The sequence below is a fragment of the Phragmites australis genome, chromosome 21, assembly GCF_958298935.1.
Source record: "Phragmites australis chromosome 21, lpPhrAust1.1, whole genome shotgun sequence".
NCBI lineage: Eukaryota > Viridiplantae > Streptophyta > Magnoliopsida > Poales > Poaceae > Phragmites > Phragmites australis.
The window spans coordinates 9,889,317-9,912,660 of NC_084941.1; the positions used below are offsets into that span (position 1 = coordinate 9,889,317).

Sequence of the window (23,344 nt, forward strand, 5' to 3'; positions counted from 1 at the left end):
CATGTTAATATAGCTAGCTTGGTCCTGCAAAGACCAGCTCTGGCCTGCCACATTCTATGCGCCGAACCATTCTTAATTAGTCTCTCATGTCCTACATGATCCCTAAAACAGACACTAGCTACCTAGACTAATTAAGGAAAGAAAAAAAACTAGAGCACCTCTCTCTATAGCTTTGACCTAGGTCAAAGTCTTGCCCACAAGACAGGAGGGCTTTTAGGTTTGTTCCGGACAAGGGAGCAACGCTCCTGGCCAAGGATGTACTTTGTGATTTAATTATTAATGAGCTGCTATTTAACAAACTTGGGTAGTAGGTACTTTGGTCGTATAAATCCTAGATTGCCAACTTTAGGTAGGCTGTTAATCATTTCTAATGCCCACTCGTGGAGTTTCTTAATTATATCCGTGCTCACACGTACCCTCACACCAGGCAGCATGGCGGACGCAACGAAGTCACGAAGAGTCCTCTTTCACCTCATTTTCCTCTTTTTCTGCTACTCTAATAAAAAATAGAAAGAGACTTAGGAGTTGTCACACTCAATTTGAAAAGGACAAATAAAATGTATTCCACATATAAATCAAGATCAAGTTCCATTTTTATGATGATTTTATAAGTGAGAATATAACAGTATCATTACATAACGATAAGATTTATTATAAAAGACTCATAGGTCTTAAAAAAAATACTAAGATAACTTCTAACGGTAGCAAGTCCTCCATCCATTTATAGGTATTGTTCGAGAGAGCGTCAGTCTAGAACATGATCTTTAAATCAAAATCTTTCTTTGCCTAAAACTCGGCTCCATTGGCCAGGATATCCTCAAAATCCACACCTTCTGAGCAACATCAAAAGGTTGGAAGAAGCCAAGTGTGAGTACATGAAATACTCAACAAGTGTGAAAAAACATGACATGAAGGCTTAAGGCAAGAAAGACTTAACTCAGGTTTACTGCATTTATGCCATCCTAATTTAGGACTCAAAAAGGACTTAGCAATCCTAGTTACTATGACGACACCATCATTAAAGGAACAGCTCATCAAATTTCATCCGACTACCAGACTCACTAGATATCCCATATCCGGCTACCGATTCATCGGGGTACCATCACCCGACTACCCAAAACCAGCCATCTAAGATCTCCACTAATAATGAAAAAGTCCAAACCCGCTCTTGACCGTAAGCACGACTGATCGATCAGTTTTATACTCCGCAGAGGTTGCACACTTTACCCACGAGTCGTGATTCCCGTTTTGCTTCACACTTCTAGGGTGTAGATTCGGGGTCTCACTACAAGGTCTTTACAAAGTGCATTCAAATCTATATACACCCACTAAGGTTCCACTGTCAATAGAGATTTCATCCACTATAAAGGCCTCCTCTTATGCCACTCAACCGTCCACTGATGTATATAAAATAAGGAGGACATCTAATTAATTGGTCAGGTCGTACCCATATAAGCCTCGTGGTTGCGCTGTTCAGCCGGGTTACATGCTCCATAAACCGGTCTTTAAGATCTAAAGCAGCCGCTTGCATATCACCCATTGTGCACACAGTAGCCATACCAACCAAATCAACCTACTTAGATCCCTATGGTCCATGTTGTTACAAAAGTTTACCCAAACCGCTTTCATGTTGAATAGACCGTTAATCAATTTAACATTTATCTCACCTAACTTGACAGCACAACTAAGCATTTCTACCATTGATACCCAACTACAACACAGAAGACAAGGATAATCATGAAAAATACTAATAAACCCTAAACATGGGACTCATATTGACAAAACATGCAATTAGAAAGTAGAAGACATACTTTTCTACAAAAGAATCAATGTGATTTAGGACACTTGCCTTCAGTAGTGGGCTGCTCAAACTCTTCAAAAGTTTGGTCCTGCAGATTCACGCACTGCTCGTCTCCTATTGCAATCGCGCACACTAGAAATAAACAAATACAAACATCTAAGAACAGTACACTAAACAGAAACAAAGTGCTATGAAAAACACACTAACGGATAGCACTCGCTGCTACAATCGCGTGAGCGCAAAGAATCGCCTAAAACGGAGCTCGTATGAAAAAGTTATGAGGATTTTAAACTACGGAGGCTTTTCTAAAAAAGAACAAGTAATAATTTGTAAAAACAGAAAGTTCTAGGGACTTATTTGCAAACTTCAGGGACCTATTTGTAAATAAGTAAAAGTTCAGAGGGCTGAAAGTAAAATAACAGTACTAATAGGGAAATTTTTGTAAGATTGCCTAATTTTAGAGAATAAAAGGGTTTGTTTTTTATTGAAAACCTATTTATTGTGTAAGCATGATGTCATCGCTGACTAGGCCTATTGATCGTGCTCGGATGGGTGACGTGGCCGACACATGGACGATGTGTGGCGCTGACGTGGATCACATAATCTGACTGGACTTATGTGCCAACGCGGCGGCTTCCTAGTGGCTCACGAAGGGGTATCGCTAGATCTAATCGTGGTCATTCATCAATGATCGGACAGACGAGGGCAATTAGGGAGAGTTGGTGACTGGCGGTGAGATAAGCGGCAGCGCCACCTCGGTTCTCGCCGGAGCATCGTCGGTGACACACGGGATCGTGCTATGGGCTACCAAACTCGACGGGAAGCGGCACAAATGAAAGAGACGGTGATGGGGATTCTCACCGAGGGCTTCACGGCGGTCAGAGATGCCTCGATGGTGATTAGCGATGGCAGGGTCGGATCTCCACGGGGGCTCGGCTACGGTGATAGAAAAGCAAAACCGCGGGTCGGGAGAGCTCGCTAGAGGTCCTGGGAAGCCGAAGAGAGGGTTAGCGGGCCTCGGAGTGCGATGGAGGGGGATGTCGACGGGACGGCGATGATGCTTACCGGAACTCAGCTGGGAGGTCGTGCAGCAACAGATCAACATCGAGGGGTGGCGAAGAATACTCCTCATGCTTCTAGGAAGTTGACGGCGGGTTCAGAGTTGCCGGGGAGAGCTCGGACGCGTCGAATGATGCGTAGTGGAGCTTCGAGGCGGCAATGGTGGTGGTGCAATTTGGGGCGGCTGGGCGGAGGACTGTGGGGTGTTGCGGAGGGCATTAGTAGTGTGGAGACGGAGCAGCCCGTTGTGGAGATGTGGGGGTGCGGGTGCGGGGCGTGGGCGGCGAAATTGGCGGTGTGGTTGCAGTGTGAGCGCAGGCGCGGGCGCGACGCGGGAGGAGCGGAAGGAGAGAGATGACGGGCGAGTCCGGCTTGTCAGAGAGAGAGGGAGATGGGCTGGTCTGCGCGTGGGGGAAACATGCTGCAACAAAGAGGGCACCACAAACCTACCCCCTTAGGATGAATCTCGTCCTCGAGATTCAGAAAGATCAGAGAATAGACGGGGAAACTCTGCCTTCAGATCTTCTTCTCTTTCCCATGCGGCTTCTGTTTCTGAGTGATATCCCCACTATACTTTAGTCATGTGAATCCCCTTATTCTAGGTGAGATGTTCTGTCGTTTTGAGAATTTGACCCGATATTCTGAATAAGAAAGATCATGTTGCACATTTAGCTCCTCTATTGGCAGCCGCTCTTCTGGAACTCTCAGACATTTCTTCAATTGCGAGATGTGAAACACATTGCGGACGTCGGAGAGCTGGGGTGGCAGTTCGAGCTAACCACTTCACCTCTCCTTTCTAATATTTTGAACGGCCCAATGTATCGAGGTGCCAATTTTCCTTTGACCTTGAATCTGTGAAGGCCTCTGATCAGGGATACCTTGAGATACATGAAGTCTCCGACTTCAAAGGTCAACTCCTGATGTAGATTGTCCGCATAACTCTTCTGCCTTGAGTGCACCGTTCGTAGGTTATTTTGAATTTCCTGCACTTGCCTTTCTGCTTCTCCTAGAACTTCTGGGCCAAACACTTGGCTTTCTCTGGTCTAATTCTAGAATAGTGGGATTCTGCACTTCCTTCCATATAGTGCTTCAAATGGGGCCATCTTTAAACTTGCTTGGTAACTGTTGTTATATGAGAATTCCATATAGGGGAGATTCTTATCGCAACTCTTGCCATTCTTTAAAGCACATGCTCTTAACATATCTTCTAGAATCTGATTGGTCCTTCCCGTCTGTCCATCAGTCTGCGGGTGATAAGTTGAGCTAAAGTTCAACTTGGTGTCCATAAACTCATGTAGACGCTACCAAAAATGTGATGTAAACTGGGTACCTCGGTCAGATACTATCCTCTTGGGTATACTATGAAGGCACACAATCCTGGATATGTACAATTCTGTGAGCTTCGATCATGTTACGTGTCCTTAACCGGTATGAAGTGAGCTAGCTACCTTTGTTAACCGATCCACTATGACCCATATAGAATCATACCCGAACTGTGCTTGAGATAATCCCACTATAAAATCCATGTCGATTTCTTCCCACATCCACTCGGGTACTTTTAGTGGTTGAAGCAACCCTACTGGTCTCTGGTGTTTGGCCTTAACTCGCTGGCACGTATCACACAAGGCCACATATTCCGCTACCTCATGTTTCATTCTGTACCATCAAAAACGATTCTTGAGATCCTGATACATCTTGATACTTCTCGGGTGAATAGAGTAAGCTGAGTCATCAGCTTCTCTTAGGATTGACTTAAGAATAGACTTAGGAACACATATTCTTTTCTTATACCACACCACTCCTTGCTCATCTTTCGTAAATCCTGGAGCCTTATCCTCCTTAATGAGTTGTTTGATCTCTAGAATCTTCTTATCTTCTTGTTGACCCTTGCGTATATCCTACTCTAAGGTAGAATCCACTTCCATTACAACTGCTTCTGTCCTGGATACAATTCCCAAATTAAGCTCCTCAAACTCTTTACAATCCAGGTTGTCTTCCTTGCATAGTCATTATACTGATATAGGCCTTTCTGCACAGAGCATCTACCACTACATTTGCTTTTTCTTGATGGTAGTTGATTCCAATATTATAATTTTTGATGAGTTCTAGCCATCTACGCTACTTGAGATTGAGATCGGGTTGAGTGAAGATATACTTCAGACTTTTGTTGTCGGACAAGATCTCGCATCTTTGCCTTATCTGATAATGTCTCTAAATCTTGAGTGTATGAACCACAATAGCTAATTCCAAGTCATAGGTAGGGTAATTCTTCTCGTGCTTCCTTAATTGCCTTGATGCATAGGCTATTACGTGGTCTTCTTGTATTAGCACACATCCGAAACCTTGGCGTGAGGCATCACAGTATACCGAGAACGGCTTCTGTGTGTCGGGCATGATTAGCACTAGGCGGTGGTTAATCTCTTCTTTAATTTGTTAAAGCTAGTCTCACGAGCGGGAGTCCACTTAAATTCCTTCCCTTCCTCCAGTAGCTCCATCATTAGAGAAGCCTTCTATAAAGTGACGGTAATATCTTGCTAAACCCATAAAACTCTGGATCTCTGAAACGGTCTGTGGTGGCTTCCAATTTAGAACTTTCTTCACTTTGCTGGGGTCAACGGATACTTCCCTTGCTGAGATGATATGATCCAGAAAAGAGACTTTTTTCAACCAAAACTCACACTTGCTCATTTGGCATACAACTGATTTTCCCTGAGCTTATGCAGAACCATCCCCAAATGCTCTTCGTACTCTTCCTCATCCTTCGAGAAGACCAGGATATCGTCGATGAATACAACCATGAACTTGTCGAGATAATCCATGAAGACCTTGTTCATGAGGTACATAAAGTATGTTGGGGTATTGATTAATCCAAAAACATATTTGTAAACTCATACAGACCATAACAGGTGATGAAAGTGGTCTTGGGAATGTCCAATGCTCGGATCTTTAGCTGATGATAACCTGACAGAAGATCAATCTTGGAAAAGATGAATGCTCCTTTTAGTTGATCAAACAAATCTTCGATACGAGGCAAGGGGTACTTGTTCTTAATGGTGACCTCATTAAGTGCACAATAATCAATGCACATTCTCTGAGTCCCATCTTTTTTTGCACAAAGATAACTGGGGCTCTTCAGGACGAGGTGCTGGGGTGAATAAACCCCTTGTCTAATAGCTCTTGGATTTGCTCCTTGAGCTCAGCCAACTGATTGGCATCCATCCTGTACAGTCTCTTATATATGGGAGCAGTGGCAGGTACTAATTCAATAATGAACTCAATGTCTCGGTCTGGTGTCACACCTAGCAACACTTCGGGAAAGACATCCGAGAACTTGCTGACTACTCTGACTTCCTCCACTGCTTTGGCCTGGTTGAGCTTAATATTCTCTCATGATGTTGCAGTGGCTTTGAACTCCATCTTGGTGCCACATGTATGTTTCAACTGAACTATCTTGGTGGTGCATCATATCACTCTATTGAACTTAGCCAACCAATCCATTCTCAGAATAATATCTATCCCTTTAAACTCCAAGACAATAAGATTTATAGGGAATTCCACCCCTTTAATGGCAAGCATTATCTTAGTGCATACATGCATTGATTCCATTTCTCCGTCTGGAGAGCTGAATATCAACCGACTTTTCATTATGGCTATCGGCAGACTATGCTTTTCTACGAACTTAGTTGAAATAAAAGAATGTGTTGCTCCGGAATTGAATAAATTGTAACGGGGTGTGTGGGAGGGGGGACCGTCCAAATAATATTCTAATTAATATTATTTAAGGAGGAGCTTCGGGGTGGCAATGGTGGCGGTGCAATTTAGGGCGGCTGGGCGAAGGGAGAACAGGAGGATGACAGGGTGCTGTGGAGGCCATTTATAGCACGGAGAGGGAGCAGCCCGTTGCGGAGACGTGGGACGCGGGGTAGGATGTGGGTGGTGAAATCGACGGTGTGGTTGCAGCGCGAGTGCAGGCAAATAGTAGGAGCGGAGGGAAAGGGATGATGAGCGGGTCTGGTTTGTTGGAGAGAGAGGGATATGAGCTGGTTTCGCGTGGGGGAAATGGGCCGCAAGAAACAGAGCATCACAGGAGGCTACAGGAGTGGCAGCTGGTACGGAGGCTTGAGCCCGTGAGATTCTAAGGGCAAATTTGGAAATTTAGACAACATACGCGACCGTATTTGCGAAATTAGACAACATGTCGACGTATTTGCAAATCTAGCACTCGTATTCGGTACCTCAAATTCCGAAATTTGGATTTCGGAAACTGAAATTCCGAAAACACCGTATTCGGCAACTGAGGTGCCGAATACGGCCCACAGTGCCGTATTCGGCACCTCAGTTGCCGAATACAGCCGGCCACCCATCCCATCCCCTTTTTCCCGCGTCCCATCAATCATTTTCGCGTCACATCAATCATTTTCACCATTTTTTGCAACCCGTGGCCGGATGCATGCATGATTTTGGCAACCCGTGATGTTTGGCACGGCCCGAGGAGAGGTGAATAAATGGAGTTCGTCAGAGAAGAGAGTAGCAGCAGAGTAGAGAAGGGAGCAGCAGAGCAGAGAAGGGAGTAGCAGCAGCTCAAGTATAGAAAGCAGCAGAAGAGGAGCAACGCGATCAGCAGCAGCGGCAGTTTAATACTTCGAGAGCACTCACTTCCATACCGGTTAGTTATTAGATTACCTATTTAATACTTAGGTTAGTAATAGTATTTAGAGTAATTAGCTTATTTGGTTAGTCTGTTTCGAAGTAGATTAGTTCTTTCAGAAGTAGATTGTGATTGTTTAATCCGTTCAATTACATGGAGGTCCCATGGAGGTCGGTGGTAGGACACCTCTCCCGGCAATTGATGAGGCACTGCTCACAGGTCTCGTCGACCGCTGGCGTCCTGAGACACACACTTTCCACTTTCCTTTTGGTGAGATGGCAGTAACACTGCGGGACGTGGCCATGCTGACCGGGCTGCCAATTAGGGGTGCCCCGTTAATAGTTTCGCGACCCGCAAGGGAGCAGTGGAAGGGTTATGTTGCAGATAGGTAATTATTTGTTATGTAATGCACTTAAAATATTACAGTGCTATTAAAGCGTCATTGACCATCTGCATCTTATAGGTTTGGTGTGCAATACGACGGGAAGGATGCTGGCCTCTCCATGTCCTGGGTTCATGGGCTGACACAGTTCGGTCCATGCCCACTGGATGCGGACGAGAATACACTTATGCAACACTATAAGGTGTACTTATACGTCCTGCTCGGAGGCATCATGTTCTGCAACACGGCAGGCGATTATGTCGTCCCACATATTGTATGGTTAGCAGCCCACCTCGCGTCACATCCTTATGAGCCTACATCTTACAGTTGGGGATCTGCAGTGTTGGCTGCAACCTACAGAGGATTGTGTGATGCAACCCAGTGAACAAAGAGGAAGGCAACCATTACAGGGTGCTTACATCTCTTACAGTTATGGAGTTGGGAGTACCTCCCGGTTTCCAGACCTTGGGTGCTCAAGTGCTACTACCCAGTTCACATCTCTGATGGCATTGCAGATGATATAAGGCCAACGATGGGGTATCGGTGGATTCATGCCAGGCTAAGATGGAGTCAGCAGCAAGACCATGGTAACTACTCCAGGGTGATAAGTGACCTGGACATCCTTAGCGCTGATCTAGTGGATTGGGATCCATGGCGTATGGCACGAGTAAAAGAAATTGCAGATGGTGGACTCCTGGCATCCTCTTGTAGCCGTGACGCAGACTTATGGTTGACCACATGCTTCTTGTTGTACATGAACTGCGTGGAAGTATATTCTCCAGAACGTGTACAGAGGCAGTTCGGGTACCGACAGGTGGTGCCTGTTCCAGCACCACGAGACGCCGGACGGGCGCACGAGTAAGTGTGTTATTGTATATTGCCTTAGTACATTGGTTATCCATGTTAACAAATTATAACTGTTTATGTCACGTACAGGTGGAGCTCAAAGGGGGGCGGAGGCACGCAGGACTGGGCATCCAAGAATGCCGAGTACATACGGAGGTGGACAGAATCAGCTGCGGTGGATGTCATCATTACTGCTGGACAATACGACGAGGCCACGTACTGGGACTACCTTGCTTGGTACCGTCCGCGCACGCGTGCCACCTTACTCAGCGGACCTGTACAGCCGAGCCCCAGACCCTTCCCCGAGGATCGTGCCCGCCTACTTCATGTTGTGGTAAGTGATGCGTTACTTATATTGGTTTTCTTTGGAAAATCTCTGTATTACTGACATGTCCCTCATCTTATACAGACTGAAGAGGCGTATGAGATGCATACGCAAGCGGATCAACCTTTTGGGGAACCAAGCAGGTCATCATCGCAGAGGGATCGTAACCCTCTCCGGGAGTACATGAGGACAAGAGGATCCCGCTTCCTAAACGCTATACGTGGTCTAGGTGGGTGTGCCCCGCAATGGAGGGGGTACGACCAACATGCCATGGACCCGTCTCGTGCCTCCCACAGCAGGCGGTCCTCCCACAGCAGGCGGTCATCCAGTGCTCGTGAGGAACCCGTCCGGTCAGAATCATGACATACATCTTCAGCTTCGGCGCGTCATGTCTCATGTTCCGGTGCTGAGGCTGAGGAGTGCACGCAGCCTCCTGCGCCCGAGCAGGTTACGCTGGGTTCACTAGCACATCCGGCTACGATGACACCTCCAGCTGTAGCATCTACTCATCAGGAGGACGTCGTTGACTACACGCAGCAGACCCCTTGCTGGAGCGACCCTAATGCTTTTGACTGGGGTGCTGCAATGCATGCGACCGCCACCTTCACTGATCTACTCGGCGAATAGTCCTCCCATGATCTCAATGAACCTGGAAGTTCACATTGGTACCAGCATGGCGAGCCTTCGGCACACTGGACTCCATCGGAGCACGTTCTAGGGCCGTCCACACTTCCGCACGAGGATCCTTCGGCATGGTACATGCAGAGCCGAGTAAGCGGGGCGGGATACACGTTCGGTGGGGTTCCCACAGGGCAGGCAGATGATGATGAAGATGACCAAGGGCACGCAAGGCAGGGGCCTGCGCAGGCTGCTGGGATGAGAGCCACACACCCGCCAGACGCTTACACGCCTGGAGATTGTGTGAGGCATCGTCACCGTTGAGTAGCCAGGACAATTTGTCATGACACATGTATTATTGATTTTAATGTCGAGGTCATCCCTATTATGTCTTATTCACTGTATTGTTAATTTAAGAAATTCTCAGTACAGAGGAAACAATAGTAGTTGTAAAGCATAAGTAGCATGGAACCCGATACAGAGGTTACACATAAAGAGCGAACAACAACAAACATTATCATGTACGATACGCCTAAAGAACATAATATCATGCCTTAAGGGAATAAAATATATAGGGTTACAATAGATGCTTAGGGCGAAGGAAAGTGGCGACGCAAATTAGCGTAAGAATTCCAGGTGCGATGGTCAAAGCTATCCGGGTAAGATGGTTGTCGTCTCCGAGGTGGTTCTGGGAAGTTTTAAAAATGAGTACGAGCAAATCCATCATCATTTTCAGGGTCATCGGTGTCCTCCGGAGATGGAAGCCTCGGAGGGCGGGGTCGTTGTGGCATGAAATCGTCGTCGTCGTCATCATCTTGAGGTTTCTCCGAGGTGGTACCACGTCCTATTTCCCTATCAGTTGTATGGCATCTCGATGTTGTGCGTGAACGTCCTCTTGCAGTGTTCCTAGAACTTTCTCCTGTATTTCTGTTCGAACGTCTAGGCATGGGGGGCTTCGTAGAGGTCGCCTCTGTACCCCTTTGATTCGCTGACTGTCGTCGTTTTCTACACGAACCAGGCATCACACCCCCGTCGAAGAGCATATACATCGTCAAGAAGTGTGAGATTTCTTTGTTGATCAACTGTTCGTCTTCCGGGAAAGCCTGACGCAGAAGAGGACCGTTCGAATCAATGGAAATAAGATAAGTAGGGTGACCAAATGTTTATATGACATACCTGAATATGGGATGCATACTGGTCCGGCGACATTACTATCGTTCTTTGCCTCCTAGAGAAACCTATCACAGAAGGATGGTCGGCCAATTCGCGGACCCTCAGATACATTTGACGCCGGTGATACAAGAGGGCCCTAAGGTCCTCGGTGGTTACACATTGGAGCGGCGCGGTTAACCTAGAACATATGGGTCTTGCATGCAATTTCGCCACGGCTTGGATTATGTTGTTCTCCTTTAACGGATCATCGTTTCCTTCGTGCACAACCTGTAAGGAGGCATTAAGTGCTATAGCGATCGTTGCAGGTGTCCATGGAAAGCCTGTACTAGAGGATCCCGCCATAGATTTCTTGCTCACTGACTACCTACGCTCTGTCTCTGCATCAAAACACGGATCCATGAATATTTAAGAAACACGAAATAAATAAATAAAATTACATTTACAATACAATGGTCACTTCTTGTCTAAAGGGGTACAGTGCAAACCACATAATGCACAATAAGTAGTACAACTAACAGGTGAATAACATTTTACAATACAAAGTCTCTAAGACAGTTCAGTTTGACAGTGGGCTGATAGTTTACTGACGGGTCGAGCAAGTCCTCCTGTCATGTCCAGGTTGTTTGCAAAGTTTGCACCTGCGAAGGCCATCAATAGCATCTGCTTCATCCATGTCACCTTGCAGCCTCGTAGATCTAGGCCTTCCAGGATCTGTGCGTCGTGCTCGTGGATAAGGTACCCACTTAGGGCCCTCGATCGATTTGTAGTTGGTTCCGATGTTAAAGGACCGCATCTTTGGAAGCCATGTGCTCCTCAATGCATCGATCGTGAAGTACGGTGATACGTACTGTGATCCGTCATTGCCACCTATGTCCCTGCAAGCGGCTAAGACATGCGAGCACGGGATATGGTGCAGTTTTGGCTTATTGCATGTGCACTTCACCTCGTTAGGTCCAAGTTGACATTGCTGCACGGTGTCCCCGGCGCTATACCCTGAAGCATACCTACGGCGGCACATGACCTCAAAGTCATTGTTGGCCAAGTCGTAGATCCTCGACCGATGAAAGTGTGCCTTGCTCCTCCTTCTTGATATGATTTGCTCCACCTTAGGTGCAAACCGTGTGCTGCACTTCATAGCAGCATTACCACGGTCTCGAAAGTAGTCCGCCGTTCTGTAGAATATGAGCTCAATAATGGCACACAACGGGAGGCCCCGTACTCCCTTCAGGACATTGTTGAACGCCTCCGCTATGTTCGTTGTCATGATGGAGTACCTAACATGGGATACAATAATTTTAGAATGACTATTTGCATAAGAATCGGTACAATATGATCATTACAATTCTATGTGCTAACCTGGCACCATGAGTGTCATGGATAAGGGCCCAACGCTCCGCCGGCTTCCCCGCTATCCACTGGCTAAATGTACCACGTGAACGACTAACGATAGTTTGGCCCCCAACCATTTGCGCCCGCAGTTGATCCTCCCCTGCTTGCTGGTCTGCCATCATCTTGCGAGTGATCTCATTTAACTCTCTCCATATCTCGTTGAACTTCGCCTGCTGGTTCTGAAGACATAGCCCTTTGAATCTCTTTACAAGCGACTTGCTGCGGTACCTTGTGTACAGGTTCGCGCCCAAATGTCGCATGCACCATCTTCTCTCCACATCAGGCCATGCAATGGAGCAGTTTGTGCTATCATGCAGCACGTCCAACGCATGCAAAAGACCCTTGTTGCGGTCTGAGATGACGCAAACTCGTTCCCTATTTCCCACGACATGTGTCCTTACCAAGGTGAGGAACCACAGCCAACTATCATTGTTTTCACTCTCAACCATTGCAAAGGCGAGAGGAATGATCTGATTATTTGCATCCGCCGCCATTGCTGTCATAAGGGTATCATGGAACTTGCCGCTTAGAAATGTGGCATCCACGCATACAACCGGCCTACAATGCCTGAATGCTTCGATGCATTGTCCAAAGGACCAGAATAACCTAATGAGGTATCGGTCAGTGGTGCTATATGACCCATCATCTAGCCTGACCGGCTCATCCGCCATGGCCCACTGAGTCCCTGGATTCGTCATGGCAATCTTCTGCAGCAGTCTCGGAGCATTGTTGTATGACTCTTCGAAGCTTCCAAACAGCATCTTCAACGCCTTCTGCTTCGCTCGCCACGCGGTGTGGTAATTGATAAGCATGCCAGTCTTAGTGTGCACCTCCCCCATAATCGATTTTGGCGACAAACAAATTTCTGTGCCAATAAGCGTGATGAGGAGTTGGGCTACGAACCTCGCATCAACGGCGTGGCTCACATTCCTAATAGCCTCTTCGCTGCATGTATGTGGGGTGTGTCTACTGATCACAAAATAGTTCTCATATTTCGGCTGATGTGCTCGTACGAAGTAAGGGCAATTCGGGTGCTTCGTACACCTGACCTCATACTCCGTAGGGTTAGACCGGGCGCACTTGTGGTCCCTTCTTGTTATTACAGCATAGTTGCTAATAAAGTGGATGACCTCCCTCTGTTACGAAACTGTTGCCCGACCTGAATGTCGCTATTCTGGTATCCCCAGTTAGATAAGGTGTTATACTCAACGACGACACACTCCAGGAGCCCAGTACCACGAAAGTACTGGATCGCCGGGACTGGGTCATCATTGTCAGCAGCTTCTTCATCCCCGCTACCACCGTCTTCATTATCCATGCATCCTGCATCGACCTCACCAGGGTCCACTCTACCTCCCTCTCTACTGGAACTGCCCTCCCCGACATGCCCTCCATCCTCTTCATGCATCACCTGCTGGCTTGAGCCTTCCACAGTGGTCACTGCATCACCTTGCACCAGTCGTGACACTATGTTTACGTACACCGCCATATCAAAGTTCTCCTCCAATGCCTTGCGTGAATACAAAGCCCATGTGTTGTTCCTACTCATCTCGAACAACGTATGGACAACGACCGAGCTATTTGGAACAAGCCGCGGCCGTACACCCTCTAAGACAACAGTATGGGACTGCTGGTTCACACGCAAAAGGCGCATAATATATGATTTCAGGCCATCTAGATCAATAGGTACCTCAACCGAACTCTCTATGTGCTGGCAGTTCTGAATTGTTACAAGTCTCCCGTGCAAAACTGTGGGACGTTCTCCATAATAAATATGGAAAATCATACCGTATCTCCTAAATAAATATACATGTAATAAATAATAAGTACAAAATAATACTAATTAAATAGTGCAATATACAACTAATATGCATCTTTGTTGCTACTGGACACTATCTTCTACGGTTCTACCAAACCTAAGTGATTAAACTAATTAATCAAGTTAATTGATTAATTATATTACTTTAATAAAACTAATTACCTAGATTAAATCACGTAAATTCATGTTACTATATTAAGTAAAGAATCTAATCACACTTACTAATAAAAATTATATAACCCAACTAAATCATTAATTTAAATACTCTAATTTACCAAAATAATATAATTAATCAAATGTACTTGAATGAATTTAACAATATACTGACGAAATGACTAATATACTTCTGAACGAACTAAAAAAAATCTAATTACAATTACTAATTAACTACGTAATCTAAAAACTTACCTTAAGGAAATTGAGCGCGGCTGCTGCTCGCATCGATCCTCTCCGGCTGCCCCCTCTGCTCGAGCTGCTTCTCCTAGCGTTGCTCCGCTGCTGCTCTCTTCTCTCCACTGTTGCTCTCTTTTCTTCTCCCTTCTCTCCACTGCTGCTCTCTTCTCTTCTCCCTTCTCTCCTTTGCTGCTCTCTTCTCTTCTCCCTTCTCTCTTCTGCGAGCCAGGGCTTTTTATTAAGCGCAAAAGCAGCATCCCGCTGGCACGCACACACCGAAAGCATCGACAGGACGTGAAAGCGACATGATGCACTGAATTCGGCAACTGAGGTGTCGAATACGGCACTGTGGGCCGTATTCGACACCTCAGTTGCCGAATACAGCAGAGTACATGGTGTATTCGGCAACTGAGGTGCCGAATACGGCCCACAGTGCCGTATTCGGTACCTCAGTTGCCGAATACGGTGTTTTCGGAATTTCAGTTTCCGAAATCCAAATTTCGGAATTTGAGGTACCGAATACGAGTGCTAGATTTGCAAATACGTCGACATGTTGTCTAATTTCGCAAATATGGTCGCGTATGTTGTCTAAATTTCCAAATTTGCCGATTCTAAGCGCAACTGTTTCGAGTCTTGCTGCATGTGTACAAGACCTGAGTTGCTTTAGACGCTATATTTTGTGTAATTTTTTTTCGTTCCATATGCTTATATGAATAGCAATTAACTTGTTTATCTGGCCTTTTCTTTACGGAGCCATTTTGCGTAAAAGTTTTCGTTCTACGTGCTTAAATGAACAGCTAGCAGGGCGCTGCATCTTTTTTTAAAAAAGTAGCTAGTAAAAAAAATACTTTCACTATCTCAAAATAGATGATATTTTAGAGTTACACATAAATATTAAGATGAACGATAAAATAATCATCTTATTCTCTTTTAATACTATTTATTACGTGAAAAATAAGATTTGCATTGAAAAAAAAGTTAATTAATGGATATGGTAAGATAGAAAAATATAGACTAAAGTTATCTTGAAATCATAAAATATCATGTATTTTAAATATTATAGAAGAAACTAAAATATTATCTATTTTAAAATAGAAGTAGTACTACGTAGCTGCTACCTAATAGCTATATACGCAACCCTTCGTTAACATGAGGTATAACGTATTAGATCAAGCATGACTGGAGAAGAACTACTTATCCAAAATTATGTATATCTCATGCATAATACCACTTGAGATTAAAAAATATCCGCACGGAAATGCCATAGACCCTGTCTCGTTCTAAACAATTAATTCCACTACTGATTGAAAACCCGAAGATTTACCTATGGAGAAATGGACATTCTTTTATCTAATTTCCAACACTAAGGATTCATCGAGGCGTCTTTCATGTTTTTTATGTAATCACAACAATTGTAATATTTGAATTTCTCCTTCTTCTTAAACAAAGAGCAGTGCTCTGCTCATAGGCATAGCTTAAAAAAAAAGATTTACTGATGAGAATGAGCATGAGGATCCATTTTCTATGCAACAGGATGTAAGGAGTAAAAAAAAACTACATCTAAGGCCATCTTTTCGGTTTCCACTGCTACAGTACCATGCAAAACACTGTAGCGCTCGAATTTGCTCTCCAGCTGCTACGGTATCCAGTGCTACAGTATTGAGAGAGAATCCAAAACTTCAAATCTGACGAAACACTGTAGCAACCCACAATACTGCTTACAGAGTTTGACCGTAGGTTCGGAGGGAGAAGAAGAGTAATAAAAGATATGAAATATGGTAGCTGCTGGAGATAGAAAAAATAAAAAGTACTGTAATAGTATAAGAGGATGCTGTAATAGTGTTATAGGGGATAAATTTTTAAAGTATCTGCTGGAGATGGTCTAAGACTTGAGCTACCTTTATTGCGGGTTGGGAAGGCAATATAATCCTCCTAGTGCACAAACACGGCTATTCGAAAAAATACACGTAACTAACAGGATTTTCATATGAAATATTTCAGGGTCTCCTCGGAATTCAGGAAGAAAAAAAAACATAGAACTGTTTTTATTCTGAGGAAAGTACTATATTCCAAATGAGGTCTCAGTTAATGCTTTGAGAAAAATTCTTGTTGGTGCGACAATACGAGGAAGTCGATCCCAAGAGACGAAAGGAAGTATATACACCTGATGGAACATATGGAAGGAATGAAATCTAATATTTTTTTCAACAACAAGCCGCTTTGTCCGCTTTTTGGTAACAAACTTTCTTTCTATATGCTTAAATAAATAGCAGCGAACTTAACTCTTTTTTTCAAAAAGTAGAAAAGAGAACTAGCTAGCCAAATTAAACTTCTTTTGGACCGCCGGCAGTATTTTTATATAAGACACTTTAGCTGACGTGGCGTATCGACGTATCACATAAGTACTATCTAATTGATTATACGTACACTTTCTGTCCTACTGGATTCTTGTTAACATGACGTATTGACACATCAAGCATGACTACAGAAGACCTACGTACCTGTCTAAAATTACTTATATCTTATGCTACTCCCTCGGTAAAAAATATTTGACGTTTTAGATACAACACAGTTTTTAATATGTACTTTTAACCACTATTTTTTATGTAATATATTTTAAAAATCTAATATATTTATGAGTTATGAAAGTATTTTTTAAACTAAATTTGCACATACATATGATTTTCATGTTTTTAAACCAAGTATTTTAAAAGTGAATGATAGTAAAAGTTTAAAAAGTTTGACTGAATTTTATTGTTTAAAACATCAAATATTTATGATCAAAGAAAATGCTATTTAAGAATCAAAATTTCCAAAGGGAACGCCATACACCCTCTCTCGCTCTTCACAATTCTACTCCCCATTGAGATACGGAGGACTTCATTCCCTAGCAGAAATGGGCATTCTTTCGTGTCTAGGAGAAAAGAGCATAAGGATCATTTTCCATCCAACAAGTTCGTAAAAAGTATGGAACAAATAACTCTAGATCGATCTAGGGGCTGAGCCAGTGAATGGAGAAATTAAATAACGGCAAATGTCTACGTTGTAAATTAGCAATCCTTCGTTCTCATATTCATTGAAACAGCAGAATTCCGAAAAAAAAAGGCCAATGTCCTTATTTACCCACCGATTCCGCCCGGCAGTGAATGCCGGCGATTGAACGGCTTGACCTCAGCTCCTGCTGCAGTCAATCAGCCAAGACAAAGAGCAGCAAAACGCACCTGCCAGACCGGGCCAAACCAAATTAACAGCACGGCCGTTTCTGGTCTTGACTGCGGCCGGCATTGACCGTGGCCCGGCCGCCGTCTGCGTCCATCGCTACCTGAGCAATCAATCTGAATCAGCCAGTGTTACCTGAGACATTAATTTGAAGGGTTTGTGTTAGTGTTTCGTCTGCTAATTTCAGGTGTTTAAACGGATAATAGAGAGAGAGAGAGAGAGAGAGAGAGAGAGAGAGAGAGAGAGAGAGAGAGAGCTCCAACTTTACTCTGTGTCTCTGCAAATGCTAGTAGGCCTTTACGTCCTAGAAGTAGGAGACACTAGGAGTAGCATCAGTACTGCCATTTGGCTCAGCTAGCTCCGTCTTTCTCCCTTTGCTTCAGAGGCCAGCCATTCCAGTCCAGTCCAGTCCAGCAGGCGGCCGGCCTGAGGTGAACCTGTCTTCCTCCCTCCCTCTTTCCAATAACAAATTCATTGCCTGCCCAAACAACGCTTGCAGCCTTCTTTCTCCTCCCTCCCTCTCTCTCTCCGCCCTTTCTTTCCATCAAATCGCAATCTCTGTGCACAGAAAGACAAACAGTACCCTGCTTGTCTCTACCTCCAGCCTACCTTAGCCTCACCTGCGCGCCTGTTGCGTTGAGAAGATAGAGGTCAAGAGCAGAGTATAGAATAGCCGTTGCTTGGCCTGGCTGCATGAGCGCTCTGCTCCCCCAGAGGAACGATGAGAGATGGTAGCAGCAGCAGCAGCAACAACAAGAAGAGCAAGGTGCCCTCCACTCTCAACTCCCTGCACTTCTCTGAACCTTTGCCAATGACAAAATCATTCGCTTCCGAGTGACCTGACTTTCTTCTCCTTGTTGCTGCTGCTGCTGCTCTTCTTTGCTGTGGGTTTTGCAGCTGTCATGGTCCAAGAGCCTTGTGAGGAAGTGGTTCAACATCAGGGGCAAGTCCCATGACTTCCATGCCGATGGCGCAGCAGCAGCTGGGAGGTCAGGTGAGTGAGTGTTTTGTGGGGCCCTTCCATTGCTTCCATCTCTCCTATCTCTTGTCTGCCTCCTGGAGATCACTCTTTTGTTCCTTCCATCCACTGTTCCTCCTTCCTCTTGTCCTGTTCTTCTGCCGCTACTTACTAGTCAAAGCCTTCAACTTTTCAGTTGCTGCTCTTTCTTTCCTTTTTCTTTTCTGTGTTTTGGTAATCCAAATTGTCGTGCCATTGTTCTATTTAATTTCTTCAACATCTGTTATTGTTGCAGGAGGAGGGGATGATGATTTGATGGATGGCAGCTTCACCAGGAGAGACTCCTGCACGGCCAAGAAGAGCAGGACAGGTGATGAATTAATTCCTGCAAAAAAAAGCTGCCATATTTCTGCTTCCTATTGAATATTGCAGCGCCAACCTCTCAGTCCTGACTCACATTGCCCGACGCCATGGAATTCTCGATTCAGAGAGGGCGTCGAGGAGGAGCCACGAGCGGTCGCGGCGCAGCAAGATCGACCTCGACGCCGCCGAGGCCACCGTCACGCTGGACTACAGGTGAGCTCAATTCATTGCACTGCGCTGCGATATTGGGGAGTCCGTGATGCGAATGTCTCCTCCTCTTGTGTCTTGAGGGTAGGATCTTTGCTGCTACGTGGAATGTAGGTGGCCGCGCGCCGCCGTGCTCCCTCAGCCTTGACGACTGGCTCCGCGCCTCGCCACCGGCCGACATCTACGTCCTCGGGTACGCCGGACTCGCCTCGTTCTTCTTGCGTTGCGCCATCCGCGGTTATTTTGCTTCATTGATCGGAGCTGCTGTCGCGGCGTGCAGGTTCCAGGAAATCGTCCCGTTGAACGCCGGCAACGTCCTCGGCGCCGAGGACAACGGCCCAGCGAGGAAGTGGGTGTCGCTGGTCAGGCGGACGCTGAACAGCCTGCTGGGTACCGGCGGCGGCGGCGGGAGCCTGCGGACGCCGTCGCCGGCTCCCTACCCGGTGGCAGAGATGGACGCCGACTTCGAGCGATCGAGGCAGAATAACCCGTCCTTCTTCCACCGGCGGTCGTTCCAGGCCGGGCTCAGCCGGAGCCTGAGGGTGGACGGCGACATCCTCGCCGGCCCCGGCCACCCGAGGCTGGAGCGCCGGTACAGCGTCAACGACCGCGTCATGTACGGCAGCAGGCCCAGCGACTACGAGGCCAACTGCCGGTGGGGCGGCGGCGGCGGCGACCCGTCGGACGACGAGGACGACGGCGGCGGGTCGCCGAGCACGGTGTTCTCGCCGATGTCGTACGGGTACGGCAACGCGCCGTCCATGGAGGAATGCAATGGATCAGCTCGTGGTCATGCTAGGTACCTGCCATTTCTGTCTTTCATCTTCTTAATGAAAAATGCAAAGACATGCAGTTCTCCTTCGTATTATCTGAAAGAAAGTCCTTTTTTCTAAATCATGAAAATATGCTTTATATCTAGTTTTCATGAGATTTGGTGGGTGGTTGTTTGTTAAATTTGGGTGACTAGGTACTGCCTGGTTGCAAGCAAGCAGATGGTTGGATTGTTCCTGATGATCTGGGCTAGGAGTGAGATGAAGAGTGACATAAGAAATCTGAAGGTGTCCTGTGTCGGGAGAGGATTGATGGGCTATCTTGGAAATAAGGCGAGTTATACTTTGTTGTGATTGATTTAAAACGATACATCTTACATGATTGATCGGGTAAAAAAGAATGCATTAAGTTTTGATAGCTTTGGAATCCAATGAGAATTTCCTTTCAGGGTTCAATTTCGATCAGCATGTTATTGCACCAAACAAGCTTTTGCTTCGTCTGCAGTCATCTGACATCAGGGCAGAAAGATGGCGATGAGCACCGTAGGAACTCCGATGTAATGGAAATCTTGAGGAAGACCAGGTTCCCAATGGTTTATGGACAATATGAGAGATCACCGGAAACAATCTTGGAGCATGAGTAAGTAGGCACCTTGTAATCAGTCCATTAGTCTTTAGCTACTTGCAATTGCATGTCTTGTGTTATGTCATTCCTTTTCTCTACAAATTCTCGTAGTCGAATAATCTGGCTTGGGGATCTCAATTATCGGATCGCACTTTCATATCGTTCAGTGAAGGCGCTTGTGGAGATGTGTAACTGGAAAGCATTGCTAGAGAAAGATCAGGTGAGAGCTCAGCAACAACTTTTGAACACACAACATATTTTCTTATTTGGGGGCCATAAAGGTAGAAAAAATCTTTCCAATCGTAGATTTAGGCAACCCATGCTTTGTCATTCTTTCGCACTGGTGATATTACAATACTATACTATTTTGGCTTCGACAAAATTAAAGGCCAAGTACAATTCTGTGAATAAGATGTGAAAACTTTGATACTTTCAGCTGAGGAGTGAGCAAAGAAGCGGCCGTGTATTTCCTGGTTGGAATGAGGGGAGGATATACTTCCCACCAACCTACAAATACTCAAACAATTCCGACAAATATGCAGGAGATGACATGAACCAAAAGGAGAAGAAAAGAACTCCAGCTTGGTAATTACAGTAACATTGCCACAATGTTTTTATATTTTGTAGAGTTCAGCAAATTGAGTTATCTTGTTACGCAGGTGCGACCGCATTTTATGGTACGGGAGGGGGCTTAGCCAACTTTCATATGTTCGAGGAGAGTCTCGTTTCTCCGACCACAGGCCTGTCTACAGCATGTTCAGTGCAGAAGTAGAATCAATCAATCACAACCGAATTCAGAAAATGAGTTCTTGGAGCTCGCAGTTGGACATAGAAGAATTACTGCCCTACTCATATGGGTACACTGACATCAATCCTTATGGATATACTGACCTCAATTTCTATTGAAATGGATAAAGAAACTACAACTTGAGCATGAGTCTTGAGTCTAAAACAACTCATCCTGAACTGAAATGTCTCTGGTTGTTGCGATGCCAATTCTTTGCCAACAACAAAGGGCAGAGCTGATGGACATCACGAACTATTATGAACTAAGTTTCGCTTTCTAGTAATTGGTGAACTGCATTCGCTTCTCGTGGTTATAAGAGCTTATTATGTGGGCTCTTAACCTGAGTTCAGGGGGGGGGGGGGGGGATCTTCAAGAATTTTCCAAAAATTCAGATAACTGTCAAGGTGTTACTAATCAAAAGAAGGTATACAATATAACCAGTTCATGCAAAAAACAAGGTGCATTTGTGCTGAAAAGAGAAATCTGATGAGTCAATGGATGCTCTCTTTTGCAGGTCTCCATCTAGTATTAACCAATTTAGACATTGAAAGTAGTTGGAAGATAGATGCTCACTGGTTCCTGGAGGAAGAAAAACAAAAGCAAAAATTAAATGACTAACTTCAAGAGAATTGCGTGTATGATGATGAGCAGATAGTACTGGCCGTTCAATCTGAAGACCAGGTGACTTTTGGCCATTTTTTTTGCTCTCTGTACATCTGTACACTGTAGGATAATTTCTTTCCGTTGACTGCTTTGGGATAGTAAAAGAAAATGACGGGCCTCGGTTTGTAGGAGTACAGTACTAGTTTTGCTTGTGTTCTTAAAGCTGTAAAAGGGCCATGAATGCCTGCAATGTCCTCAACTAATCATTTCCCTGTATGAAGAAAAAGGGGGTGTAAGTCAGGATCATCATGTGTTGTTGTAGGAGCAATGCGTGATCGGTCAGCTGACAAAAGGGCTGCCTCAACTCTGCAGAAATCTACAGAGTTTCTGTGTCATACTTTCCTCCTTTCGCTGTTCTTTGCAGGAGGTTCTGTGCTTCTGGAATCTGTAGACGTTTTGAATTCTCGCTTCCTGTGTATGAGCCCTCCCTTCACCAATCCATCGTGGAACGCTTACTATTGCCTTTTGCATTCTGGCATTTCAAATTAAGATTAACTTGAGAGGCTGAGAATATATTGTACTACTGCAGTTGTGGGGTCATCCTTTGCGAGAACTTGATGCAATGAAATTCAGACATCCAGCAACTTCCCTATTAACATTTATAGTACGAAGTCTGAAAAATTTGCAATTCATTGTTTGCTGACGTCGAATTTTTAGCTGACTTGTACCGTCTCCGTTCTTTTTTGTTTGTAGTCGTAGAATCTGCCGATCGAAAAAAAGGTCCGTTTGGAACACGAGAATCTATCGCGGTTGCCACGGTAATTAATTGAGCTGGTTCTTGTGAAACTCTTACAAAATAGTGTTGTAAACTTGTAATACCCGTATCTCAGAGCAATGCAATTCGGTAGCTGCGTACGTATTCCCCTCTTTTCATGCACACTTTGGGATCTTTGTTGGACATGTAAAGTGCCTAACCATTTTGATCAAAGGAAGATAAATCAAAGAAAGGCAATATCGTTCCTGGTTTGGGGAAGGCAAAAATAACCATCACATCTGACACGCTCGAGCACAGGTATTATATTCCATCCAACGAGTCTCCTAAACCACTTTAACCATGCACACACTGTCAGCCTTACAAACTGAACTTCTTTCCACGAACACGTACAGTGCTTGGTAGCTCTATGCTAAAGCTGCCTTAAAAGAAGTGTATTGACGGTAGAGATGATCAGCGTATGGTACTAGAGACCCGCCTTTACCATACAGTCCAATTCATTTGTTGAGACATACATACGGTCTCTAATAATGGATACGATATATATACCTTTCTAAGCATTGTATCGAAAGATAATAAAGTTATAA

The 23,344-nt window shown here is 45.1% G+C and overlaps 3 protein-coding genes across 3 annotated transcripts; 2 read left to right on the plus strand and 1 right to left on the minus strand.

Moving 5' to 3' along the window:
- Positions 1-7,687: 7,687 nt before the first annotated feature.
- LOC133903650 (protein MAIN-LIKE 1-like) lies at positions 7,688-8,387 on the plus strand. Its single transcript, XM_062345085.1, has 2 exons — positions 7,688-7,896; positions 7,972-8,387. The coding sequence occupies exons 1-2, from the start codon at positions 7,784-7,786 to the stop codon at positions 8,273-8,275; spliced, it is 417 nt and encodes a 138-aa protein (XP_062201069.1). The 5' UTR covers positions 7,688-7,783; the 3' UTR covers positions 8,276-8,387.
- Positions 8,388-11,127: 2,740 nt separating this feature from the next.
- On the minus strand, positions 11,128-12,887 carry LOC133902908 (uncharacterized). Its single transcript, XM_062344231.1, has 2 exons — positions 12,209-12,887; positions 11,128-12,126 (listed from the first exon to the last, which is right to left on the minus strand). Exons 1-2 carry the CDS (start codon positions 12,742-12,744, stop codon positions 11,433-11,435), a joined length of 1,230 nt encoding a protein of 409 aa, XP_062200215.1. The 5' UTR covers positions 12,745-12,887; the 3' UTR covers positions 11,128-11,432.
- A 5,176-nt stretch (positions 12,888-18,063) lies between these two features.
- Positions 18,064-21,532, plus strand: LOC133902909 (type I inositol polyphosphate 5-phosphatase 4-like). Its single transcript, XM_062344232.1, has 11 exons — positions 18,064-18,438; positions 18,570-18,666; positions 18,926-19,000; positions 19,119-19,206; positions 19,289-19,393; positions 19,481-19,999; positions 20,168-20,303; positions 20,420-20,610; positions 20,707-20,815; positions 21,032-21,180; positions 21,255-21,532. The coding sequence occupies exons 1-11, from the start codon at positions 18,394-18,396 to the stop codon at positions 21,499-21,501; spliced, it is 1,761 nt and encodes a 586-aa protein (XP_062200216.1). The 5' UTR covers positions 18,064-18,393; the 3' UTR covers positions 21,502-21,532.
- Positions 21,533-23,344: the final 1,812 nt, after the last annotated feature.

Bases quoted from the DNA above. Each gene is read 5' to 3' on its own strand.
- LOC133903650 (XM_062345085.1), top strand. From the start codon at position 7,784: ATGGCAGTAACACTGCGGGACGTGGCCATGCTGACCGGGCTGCCAATT. The intron at 7,897-7,971 runs GTAATTATTTGT...TGCATCTTATAG, and splicing joins AAGGGTTATGTTGCAGATAG to GTTTGGTGTGCAATACGACG.
- LOC133902908 (XM_062344231.1), bottom strand. From the start codon at position 12,744: ATGACAGCAATGGCGGCGGATGCAAATAATCAGATCATTCCTCTCGCC. The intron at 12,127-12,208 runs GTTAGCACATAG...ATCCCATGTTAG, and splicing joins CATGACACTCATGGTGCCAG to GTACTCCATCATGACAACGA.
- LOC133902909 (XM_062344232.1), top strand. From the start codon at position 18,394: ATGAGAGATGGTAGCAGCAGCAGCAGCAACAACAAGAAGAGCAAG. The intron at 20,000-20,167 runs GTACCTGCCATT...TTGGGTGACTAG, and splicing joins TCAGCTCGTGGTCATGCTAG to GTACTGCCTGGTTGCAAGCA. The intron at 20,816-21,031 runs GTGAGAGCTCAG...TGATACTTTCAG, and splicing joins CATTGCTAGAGAAAGATCAG to CTGAGGAGTGAGCAAAGAAG.